The sequence below is a fragment of the Coptis chinensis genome, unplaced genomic scaffold (genome assembly GCF_015680905.1).
Source record: "Coptis chinensis isolate HL-2020 unplaced genomic scaffold, ASM1568090v1 utg653_pilon_pilon, whole genome shotgun sequence".
Classification (NCBI taxonomy): Eukaryota; Viridiplantae; Streptophyta; class Magnoliopsida; order Ranunculales; family Ranunculaceae; genus Coptis; species Coptis chinensis.
Window position 1 is genome coordinate 173728 of NW_028238177.1, and position 12145 is coordinate 185872.

A 12145-nucleotide genomic window follows, 5' to 3' on the forward strand; every position below is an offset into this window, starting at 1 on the left:
TCATAAAAAAAATGTAAAAACTATTGCATGCATATTATATTAAGTTTCTAAGAACAAATTCTAATTCCAATGCTAGTGTGAGATTTCTAGACAATTTTCATTATAGAAAAGGAAACAAAACTTTGTCACTAATTACACTTATTCATAAAGAAGCTCCATAAAACCAAAAAACAGCTTAAATTTTGCTACAGGTTCTTTCCACCCCCAAACAGAAGGATATTTTGTCCTCAAAATGTCAAGAGATGAAAGAAAATACATGTGAAGCTTGAGCAAAATTTTAGCTAACACTGCGGCAAAATGTGTATCGAACACAATATGCAACATATCAAAAGAAAGTTAAAAATAACACACCAATCAAAGTAAACAAACAAATATCACACAATAGGAAAGAGATAGCACACCAAATGAGACATGTGCTTTTGTTTTAAAACTCTTACGTGGTATGTACGTAAAAAGTTAATTTTTTTCAAAATAGGTCTTTTAAAGTCAGATTTCCTAGACGAAGATCGTAGCTTTGTAATGAGATAGAACATATGGAAGAATACATCACAATGTAGTTAGACCAACACGTATATTCTAAATTGATGGCACAAACTTCAATAGTGGAAGCTGTTTCGAGCTTATAGAGTAGTGCACGCGACTGTATTTGAGCAGAATAAGTTCAGTTAGCTTTACTTTTGTGAGTTTTTTATTTGTTTTATTTTTAATAGATTTTTTTTTGTAGTATATACTCTTCAAAAATATGAAAATATTATTGTTGTTTTTTTTTTTTTCTTAATTTTTTAGTAGTATATACACTTCGAATAAAATAAAATGTTATTGTTGTTGTTGTTGTTTTTTTTTTTTTTAGTATATACTCTTCGAATAAAAGAAAATGTTTTTTTTTTTTTTGTAGTATATACTCTTCAAATAAAATAAAATGTTGTTGTTGTTGTTGTTTTTTAAGTGGAATTTTTATCGATAATGATAACAAGTTTTACAAATAATTAGGACAAGCGTGCAACAAGTTGTTCTGCAAGTCCTCTCTGAACGGCATATCCTATTCTCCTAAATACAAACTCGTTAGAACCAGCTATCATTACGTAGCAGTTCATAACTTTCTGCAATAACTTAAGGAGCTTATCAGATTATTGTACTAAGAAACCAAAAGTGTCGAAACTAAACGGAATAAAACAATACTGGTTAGCTCTACAAGCCTCCTCATGTTTCCCAATCTTCCCTGCCGCGGCTCTATTAGTTGTTTCTAATACCTCAAAGACTCCATTCCTAAGAACTACTAACAGAGAGACTCCAGTTACATCATCACACGCATGCCTTCCCTCAAATCAACTGTAGACTAATACATCTGCAGGCCGAAGTGTTGATCTTATCTCATTCGGATCAGTGAAAAAATTCACGAGAGCCTCCTTCTTCACTTTTACTACAGCTCTCCAAAATACATCACATAAAATATCCCTGACATGATCATGTCGGTATTTGAAACCTGGAAAATGTATACAATGTGTTGTCAATGAAACTCCGTACATGAATGTTTATGAAAAGATGTAAAAACTATTGTGTACATATTATTTTAAGTTTTTAAGAACAAATCCTAATTCGAATACTAGTGTGAGATTTCTAGACAATTTTCATTATAGAAAAGGAAACAAGACTTTGTCACTAAGTACATTTATTCATAAAGAAGCTCTATACAACCTAAAAACTGCCTAAATTTTGCTACAGGTTCTTCCCACCCCCAAACAGAAGGATGCTTTGTCCCCAAAATGTCAAGAGATGAAGAAAGAAAATACCTGTGAAACTTGAGCAAAAATTCAGCTAACACTGCAGCAAAAAGTGTGTCGAGCACAATATACAACATGTCAAAAGAAATTTGAAAATATCACACCAATCAAAGAAAACAAACAAATATCACAAAATAGGAAAGAGATAGCACACCAAATGAGACATGCTTTTGTTTGAACACTCTTACGTGGTATGTACGTGAAAAGTTAATTTTTTCAAGATGGGTCTTTTAACGTCAGATTTCCTAGACGAAGTTCGTGGCTTTGTAATGAGGTAGAACATATAGAAGAATGTTTCACAAGGTAGTTAGACCAACTCGTATATACTGAATTGATGGCGCAAACTTTAATAGTAGAAGCTTTTTAGAGTTTATAGACTAGTGCACGCGACAGTATTTAAGCATAATAAATTCAGTTAGCTTTGCTTTTCTGAGTTTTTGGTTTGTTTTATTTTTTAATGGTTTTTTTTTAGTACAAAATCTTCGAAAAAAAGAAAATAATTTTTTTTTTTTTATAGTTTTTTTGTAATACATACTCTTCGAATAAAAGAAAATGTTGTTGTTTTTTTTAAGTGGAAATTTTATTGATAATGATAACGAGTTTTACAAATAATTCGGACAAGCGTGCAACAAGCAGCGCCGCAAGTCCTTTCTAAACGACAAATCCTATCCTCCTAAATACAAACTCGTTAAAACCAGCTGTCATTACGTTGCAGTCTATAACTTTCTGCAATCACTTACGGAGCTTAACCGATTGTTATGCCAAGAAACCAAAAGTGTCGAAACTGAACGGAAAGAAACAATACTGGTTAGCTCTACAAGCCACTGTCAAGACTACAGAGAGTAATTATAATTGAGTAGAGCTCCCTGTAAAATACAACCTAGACATGCCCTATGATTGCTAACTCTTACATATTTAAAGACGCTTGTCAAACATAACATCACTCAGGAAAACAGTCACTGGGATAAAATGGTAGGTAATTTATAATAGCAAATTAGCTAACGTGTTGTTCAATCAACATTTTGATTTAAAAGGTGAGCCGAGTACCTCTCAATCAAGGGTGACAGAATTGAATGGTACAATTTTTATAAAAGCATCAACTTTTGTTGAACGTATTCACTCCTTTTGCCAACAGCGTGCCAGAAGGAAGAAATGTATTTTCTTCGCATGAAACTGTTGGCCGAAATATTGAAGCAGCAGCCTCAGTTAGTGCTAACACTCCCTCAAAAATACTTGGTAAAATTTCATGTATATCATGTGTTGCACCTGATTCGTACCTGCTTGTTCACTTAGTTACCACAAACCACCTTATGGAATCTGATTATGCAATCCAGTGCCCGCTCAAATTCCTTGTCTTCCAAGGCAATTGTGAACCTACAGTAGCCAGGGATTCCAGTCCACAAGCCACTGTTAATGCATAACCCAGTGGCCTTGCGCAATGCTTCCCTGATATTTGAGTCATCGAGTTTGGCTTCAAATGCTTCAGCATTAGTGGTGGTATCTCCAACTTTTGACGGTAAATTGAGCTTCAGGGTTCTACCATGATAAGCAGATGGCTTCGCCACCATAGATACACCACCATAGCATTCAACCGCATCCCATCCATGCCTCTGCAGTGTCTGTTGCAACACAAACACAAGAAAACTTGATTGGAAAAAGAAAAGAATTTGATGGGAGGTTCAAAGAGAAGACAATAATCTTTACACAATCGGTTATGTAAATAAAATACATATATACTTTAAGTGAAAGGAAGGGAAGGAAGGACCAAAATTTCATAGACATAGAAACACAGTATGATAAATGTCACTTTCTGGAGATTGGGAGAATATAATAGGGTTTGCTGGCTCAATGTATGGTAATCGTGTTTGTTTCATCATTTTGCATACATATTCATTTACGCTGTCCAGATATTTATGATTATACGACTTGAGATACCTCGCCATCAAAATCTTGAACTAGGATATCAACCCAAGGTCGAGTTTTCTAGTTTTACAGTGTATTATTCAAAAATATAGAAGCGAATTACATACCTCCATTAAGCGCTTAGATCGAGCCCTCAGTATCCCTTTCTGTTCAGAGACAGCCTCCAATAGGTTTCCTTCTTTCTTCTCTTTTAGTGTCAGCAGTTTCTTTATTGCGTATTTAACAGTGCAGTGAGGCTTGCTTAAATTTGGAGACGAATAGAATGCATCAATCAGAAGAGGCTGATTTAGAACCAGAAAGCCAAATGTAAGCCCTCCGGTCAGCAATTCAAAAGACAGCCCTCCAAGCAGAGACACACAAAAAGAGGAGTTCCCAGAGCAAGTGAGTTCTGACAAACTATTTTCTAAGTTCCAACCACCCCAACCCTCGGTGTTGAATTCCAATCCAGAAAAAGATGTGTCAATAACTACTCTGGCCCCAAACTTAGCACAGACAGATAATATTTCTTGGATCTCCTGGTTGCTATAAAGCAATCCAGTTGGGTTGATCGTTGGGCCTGAAAGGTACACCCACGGTCTATCGACCCCTGCAAGTAAATCTGTTAGTGCATTCCCTGTAAGTTTAAAGCCTGACTCAGCTGATGTCAGGAGACTAACAACGTTTGCTTTCAAAAAATTTGCAGCAGAGACATAAGTCCCATTTGATCCAGCAGCGACACACAAGGTGCCACCTTCTTGAATGCAGCATAGTATTAGCTTGTTGAAAAGAGACAATGCGGAATCTGCATATATGAGCTCCGCACAGCTATCACTAGGGAACCCATAACTGCTTTTGATAAATTGCCGGATGCAAGTCTTCACATCAGTTTCTGCCTCGAGCATGTTTTGTCTTGCAAAACTCTCAAAGATAGCAGCCTTAACAGGAGCAGGTACTGGTAGGAAGCTTTGGTCTACATCCATGTGAACCAGTGATGCGCTCTTTGCCGACGTAAGGGAAAGCTCAGCATCATTAAGGACGGAAATAGCAGCTTTTGAAAACCCAATCATCTCAGCAGATACAACCTTTGGACATTCTCTCTGCAGGAATAACGAGATATTGACATAAATAAAAGAAATAGAGTGATTATTCCATGAAAGGACTGTTAGTCTTGTCAATAACAAAAACAATTCTGAAGAACGTCATATTTTGATACTTGAGAAGAGTCCCAGAACCGATTCCAGATACTTCAATGTAAATAAGTTCTGAAAACGAAATCTGTTACACATCTAATAGAATAAGGGGGAGAAGAGAGGGAAAGGGAAAGAGGAAGGAACAGACAAATATAAACCTGTGCAAGTGGATGGCGATCTGCCAGCTGAAAGGCTAGAAGCTCATGGAAAAGACAACCATAATAGTATTGGCTAAACAAAGCTGTATTCCCTTCCAGTAACTCCACCGTCTTGGACAATGCCTTGAAAACACTCTCCTCTTCCGAAATGACAAATGCAACTTCCAGATCTGAATACACCTGGATGGAATCACCTTTCCAGTTAAAATAGAATCTTTATAGTAAGCTGAAAATTTAGTTTTCCAAAAAGTGTTCCAGCCTTATTGCTTCATTAAGAGCTGAGTAAAAACGTGCTCAGGAACCTTCAAGTAATCCCTTTATACTAACAGTTGTACCTACGCAACCATCTTTACCTGATTTCTAACCAGGCCACATAAAATCGCTGTATGTGGAGGAAGAGTATTTCCAGCTAGATATTTCAGGACTCCATTAGAACCAGGCAAACTGGATAGCTCTAACTGGTCAGATATATCTAAGAAAAGGCGAGAACCAACATCCCTTGTTGTGTCTACAAGATGACCAAAAGATGAACTAGTAACTGCCTCGTAATGAGCCATTCCTGTAACCACAACCTGCGGTTTGAGCTTTTTTATCAACTCTATCATCAGATCAGACTGACGTGGAGCTTCAATGACCGTTACCACATCTTCTGAAGGTTGACCATCAGTTGCTCCCTGCACTTATAGAAATTATTTGTTATATGCAAATAATATAAAAGCCCTGGATAGAACTCTCTGGTTTACCTGCAACTGTGCACGGGTGCTCGTCCCGTGTAGGAGTGTTGATGTCAATGTATGTGCTTGCTTGTGCTTGTGTGTGATGGCGTATGAGAAATATTAAAAGAGGTCATAAAATTACCCATACCTCAATTGCTAAAGATGTTAACCATCCTTTGGGCAGGTTTCTGGTCAAATGTTCATCAACAATGGCCAGGCGTGGTGAGAACAATCGGAGGGCATTCTCAATTGCAGCAGCTCTCGAAGGGAATATGACTACATTCTGCAGTGTAAAAGAGGACAAAACAACCCACTTTAGTTTACACTCTTGAAAATCCACCAAAGCAACTAGCAGCCATGCGTTAGCTATTAGAAGTTTGAGGATCCATTTAACTAATGTAGATCTTACTGGCGGAAGCTTCAGTTTAATTGAATCTACACTTTAATTGAAACACAATTAAAAGACGACCTAAAAATCACTCTTTTATTAAATCTCTCAATCACAAATCACACACATAAACACAACTACTGAAACCCTAACTACAAGCCCGTTATTTAAAGTAAACCTAGAAAGCATAAACCAATAGGAACACGACATGTGTCCAACTAACTAATGGACTCGAACTATGGGACTCAACTAAGAGGCTCACGCCCATAACATAACAGCAACGTACTAATGTTCTACATCACTCTCCCCAACCGAAAAAAATTTGTCATCGAATTTCTAATCAATGAAAACTTCAGGTAAAGAGAACCACGTCCACAAGCTTTAGGAAATCGGCCAATACCCCAGCTGAAAGGAATCCGACCATGAATTTTTCCTTTGTAGCAGCTTTCCTGGCTTAAAATCAGTAACACACAACATGCTCTTGCACACAGATTATGAAAACAATAACCAGAAAATGCACCAAAAAAATTTGGTACCAATGGCTCGTCTTGAAAGCTTGTAACTTCACCAACATAAGTGACTTTCTTTAAGGAAATCCAAATCTGCAATCGTGTTTTTTTGAAAAACAAATCACTTCATTTGTCAAAGTGAGTCACAAAATTTTCCCAAATCAGATTTTCGTACTTATCAAAAAGAGACTCATCTTCATACTTATCAAAGATTGGTAGAGCGCCCAATAGGGGGGCTTCAACACCTGCCGGCAGCCGAGCGGCGCCATCATTGAGGGGTACACCCTCACGTTCCTCATTGAGAGGAGGTTCACTGTTGGTGTTATCTTTCATGCCAACTCTGTTCTCTCTGTTGTTTTCTAGATCTGTAGGCGCAAAAGGCTTCAGAAGAGGGATTGAACCATCAACCTGAGATGCATCGTCAGTACGAACCACTGAACCATTATTCTGTGGTGGTGGAGGTGGTTGTTGCACCTCTCTTTGAACTGGAAACTTTGCTTCCATCAGGTTCTGGAACATCTGTGTCATGTTCTTCATGCTTTCTTCTAAACGAGACATACGAGTATCCATGGATGGAGAACGACTTCGAGTTGCTTTGTGATTCATCATAATAACACAAAAAAATTGACTTTTCGAGGAAAAAAAAAATCGCCATAAACAGTAACCTGGGTGAACAATGACGCGGTGAATAGTGCCGATGAACAGTGTTTTTGATGAACAGTGCCATAAATAGTAACTCTTGAAATTAATCTGCTCCGATACCAAATAATGTAGATCTTACTGGCGGAAACTTCAGTTTAATTGAATCTACACTTTAATTAAAACACAATTAAAAGACGACCTAAAAATCACTCTTTTATTGAATCTCTCAATCACACACATAAACACAACTACTGAAACCCTAACTACAAACCCGTTATTTAAAACAAACCTAGAAAGCATAAACCAATAGGAACACGACATGTGTCCAACTAACTAATGGACTCGAACCATGGGCTTGGACTCAACTAAGGAGCTCACGCCCATAACATGACAGCAACGTACTAATGTTCTACATCATTAACAGTTAACATTAGACTAGCATATCCCTTCTATCTGAATGGACCTAAGGAAGTATCTAAAAAAAGTAAACCTAGAAAATAGAAGACCAATGTTGGAGGGGTAAAAAAAAGTGAATGCTCTCTTACATCAGTTTTTAGTGGAACGTGATGGTAAACTTTCATAAAGCCTGCTATAAGATCACGAAATTCAGTGCTTCCAGATGGAGGCTCGTAAGGGAAAAATGGATTTTCCTTCAAAACACTGGCAAGATAAGATAGGAATGGAATCTTCTCATCGGCAACAGAATCATCATCAAAGGATAGATCCAAAGAACTGCTGATATCTTGAAAGCCATTTTTCAAAAAATCAAATATTATCTTAACCTGTCAATTAAATCCCACAGTCAACAAAATGAATTATTGCCATCTCAACCTGTTAATGTGTTACGAAACGAAAACAAAGGTTATAGATATGCCTGATTTGGTTTACGAAGTTGACAGCTATAGACAGACAAAGCATGTGAAATACGTCCACCAGCCTTCCCATAAGCCCAAGCTGATCGTGCACATATAGGTTGATCACCAACAAGCCCCATGAAGAACTCAAAACGGTGGCGACTGTTCTTCTCAATTTCCACTAAGGCAGAAATATCTGTATCTGCAGCCTGCAGAATACATGTTCAGTATTTATTAATTTGATGGAAGTTATGCTTTCTGTTAAAGAGTATTTCAGTAGACAAAGGCAAGGATTAAAAAAAATCAAAAGAACTAAAAGAAGGCTTTCATGCATATCCTAGTCCCTAACAAGTTAGAATACCCATTGTTCTGATATGTGATCAGAAAATAAGTGATCACCTAATTTTAAGGTAATATTTATGATTTACCTGCATAACTTTAGTTTGCCACAGCTTTGTAACATGGAAACCACGGCGCTCAAACAGGCGCTTACATACACCTTGCCCAGGACGGCCCCCAATGTTAAAGATCATAATTCCCATAGGTTTGATGACAGAAATACCTTCCTCAACTGCTCTGGCAATTAGACCTAAACCAAACTGGTCCTCAACAAAACCCTGGAATAGATAATAGTACAAACTCAAGGTCAGGTTTTATGATTTCACAAGAAATAGTGAGAATTGCACAACTGATAGACTTCATCGTATGCATGAATTATATATAATGAGAAAAGCATATGCTAAAACACAATTTAAAACAAAAGATATAAACCAATAACAAAGTTATACGGTTGTAAGAAATGCAAGTCACAACTGTAGCAAAAAAAGAACTAATTTATACCAAAAGTCCTAATATTTTCCACACAACCCATTGTGCCAACCCTAACCCGTTTATTCATCTAGCTAGTTGATGTTAAATCCTCCACTAGCATCAACCATAGCCCTGCACAATAGGACGCCTCATTGCTATTCTAAATTATGAAGCCGAGTAAGTCCACTGCCCAGTGCGTTGTCCTTATGAATTGATGGCCAACAAATCTAGCGAATTGAGTTGGCATCTGATTTGCTTCTTGTTATTAATCTAAGTACCTTGTAAACTTTTAGGAAATAATAAACAACATACTCGGTTTAAGACCACTAGTAGGCTTTGGCCAAATGTCAACGCCTTGTATATCACATTCATAGTGACGCCTGTGTGTATATAAAAGCCAATGGAGGCTAGGTATATAGTCCGGATGACTGGATCAGTAGTAGTAAGAGACAAACAAAGACGTCTGGGTATGAATGGTAACCAATTGTTGCACATGAAAGCGTGTTAAGGAAATAAGGTACAAAATGATTTGAATAATCGCACTAGTGTATTAAAGTGAGAAGCAAGAAGAGATAAAGTGTTGAAACCTGAAGAGCACAATAGTTGCTCAAAGAGAACAAGAACTCCTCACTTGCATTTTCAGTAATCATCTTGGACATGGCTTCTGGGTTGGGATTGAGAATCTGACAATAAGAAACAGTAATAAGTAGTTGAAATGGGAAGGAAATAAGGGTAATAATAAGATTGTTAGATGACCTGAGGAATGCATCCAACAATGCGTTCGAGTTGCATTTTATGATCCCTACAGTAGGAGAGGAGATCAGATTCATGAAATTCGACCCTGTCGAGCAAGGTTTTGTTATCAGCGTCATAAATGGGCAGTCCAGTGGTCTCGTGGAGAGCGTTAAGGTAGAGATTGATCCATGCGACTTTGACAGCTCTGGGATTGATATCAAGTCCGTAAACCTGCGTTGGTTATGAGTTATGATGAGATGATGATTAGGATGAAAAATGGGATGAAGAAGAAGAAGAAGATATATAGATGCCTTGGAAGGAGACCACTTCTCAGCGAGAGCAATAGAAATCCAGCCATTGCCGCAACCAAGCTCGGCAACAGTCCTGTCTTTGAAGATGGAGTCAGAAGACTGACGGTTCAAACCCTCGTAGAAAGTAAAGGACCAGTCTTCAGGGATGAAAATGCTAGGGATCTCCATCATGGTCAACTTCTTCCTCCGGCTCTCAAACCCCGCGACTAGTGATTCGAGAATAATAATAAGTATTAATTAATTAATTAATTAATTAAACAAAATAATAAGAGGATGACGAACCATGATAATCGGATAGTAGAATGTCGTGGATTCGGAAATGGTAGGTCTTGAAACACTCGAGTGAGTCCTCTTGGAAGCGCTTCTGGATATTTGAGCAGAAGACGCGAGCTTCGGCTCTGGTGCTCGGGTTTTCCAGCTTCTCCAGGAGAGACTTGAGAGCACTGTATGCTGCATCTCCCGATTCCGAGCACTGCTTCAAGAACAATTCCGACTCCATTCTTTCTTCTTCTTCTTCTTCTTCTTCTTCTAAATACTATCAAAGAACGAACAAATGAGAACAAACTTGGTAGGGTTGTAAACTTGGTAGGGTTGTAGGCAGAGTGAGGTTCTCTTTTGCCTTTTTGACGAGAAAACGAGGCTTCCACGTGGCTTTCTTTACGGGGAACTGGGATCTCAAAAAATTAAATTGAGGCGATCGATGATATATAATGGTACGGAGTGACCCACTATCTATCTTATATTCTGTGCTCGTTTGTTTTTTTGACTGCAATTCCGGTGCAATTATATAATTGGACTCTAAACCTTTGACCAGCCCCCACTTTTGGGGCCCAATCCCATACTTACTACCACTCAACCGTCTCCAATTGTCTCCTCAAATTGATTTTATTTGACTCAATATTCTAAAGATCCCAAGAGGATTTATATTATTCCCTTCACCAAACAAACACAGGTCATGCATGAGGTCCATAAGGCCTGGGAACTGGTCCATAATTCACCACACTCTCATGGTGCATCTTCACAACTGGGATCCCAAAGTTAGCTGTGAAAGCATTTACCTGTTTGTTTTTAACAATGGGTTGTCTGCGCCTTCCCCAGCTCATCAAAAGGAGGTTGGGTGCATGTTCCAATTAGCAAAGTTGGTGAAACTATATTGTTTTTGGGTTAATGAGTATTACCCCCACTAGATGAGCCCAGGCATTTGGACCCACATCCAAAGCCGTATTTACAATGATTTTTTTTTTTTTTTCCAATTCCATTCCATTTTATAAATTAAATTTGAACAAAGTCACAGAGTAGTATTTTTTTTTTCCCCTTAAAATTTGTAAAACAGTTCCGTTCTATTTCATTATTTTTTTTAAGTCAATTATATTGGATAAGAAATTAGGATATCTTTCTAAATATACACAAAAAAAACACCCCTCCAGCTTCATTATTGATTATTGATCCCATTTAAACACATTCTTGAAAAAAATTAGTTGGGTTAATGGGCAGTAAGTTTGTATATTTTACAGTGGCATCCATTTTTAAAACATTTCATATGCATTCAAGGCATTTGGACCCACATCCAAAGTCGTATATACAATGATTTTTTTTTTTTTGCCAATCCCATTCCATTTTATAAATTAAACTTGAATAATGTGACAAAGTATTTTTTTATTTTTATTTTGCCTTAAAATATGGATCAAGACTTTCCAAAATCCTTCTGACCATAGGAACAAGTGTATTTTTCCTCTATTATTTTCCACTATTTAGTAATACCTCTCTATATAATTATACTAGATAACTGTAAGAGAGTGGGGGCGTGAGCGGAAGTGGAAAAGAGAGAGGGAGAGATGAGTTTGTGGTAGGGAGAAATAGAGTTGGGTTTGGTTGAGAAGAAAGAAGGGAGAGAGAGACGAAGAGTGAAGGAGGAAGATTGAGGATATGTAAATCATTCTTAGATTGTGATAACAGTTTGGAGGAGAGATTATGAGAGGTTGGAGGCGAAGACGGAAAAATGAGATAAGAGGGGGGTACGGTCAGACACAAAATAATGGTTATTAGGAGAGTGACCCTTATGAAATGATTTTTTGTGAGAGTGTTAAATAGTGACCTCAACGTTCACGGATTATTTAGAAATACCTCCCCACACTATTTTTAACATTTT

At 37.5% G+C, this 12145-nt stretch overlaps 1 protein-coding gene across 1 annotated transcript; it reads right to left on the bottom strand.

Annotated features, from left to right (window-relative positions):
* Positions 1–2741: 2741 nt before the first annotated feature.
* Positions 2742–10752, bottom strand: MMT (methionine S-methyltransferase). The gene is made up of 12 exons (XM_086588102.1): positions 10279–10752; positions 9997–10202; positions 9707–9916; positions 9538–9633; positions 8569–8757; positions 8161–8349; positions 7832–8068; positions 5896–6030; positions 5385–5705; positions 5032–5211; positions 3812–4780; positions 2742–3400 (listed from the first exon to the last, which is right to left on the bottom strand). The coding sequence occupies exons 1-12, from the start codon at positions 10493–10495 to the stop codon at positions 3071–3073; spliced, it is 3279 nt and encodes a 1092-aa protein (XP_086444228.1). The 5' UTR covers positions 10496–10752; the 3' UTR covers positions 2742–3070.
* Between the last annotated feature and the right edge of the window lie 1393 nt (positions 10753–12145).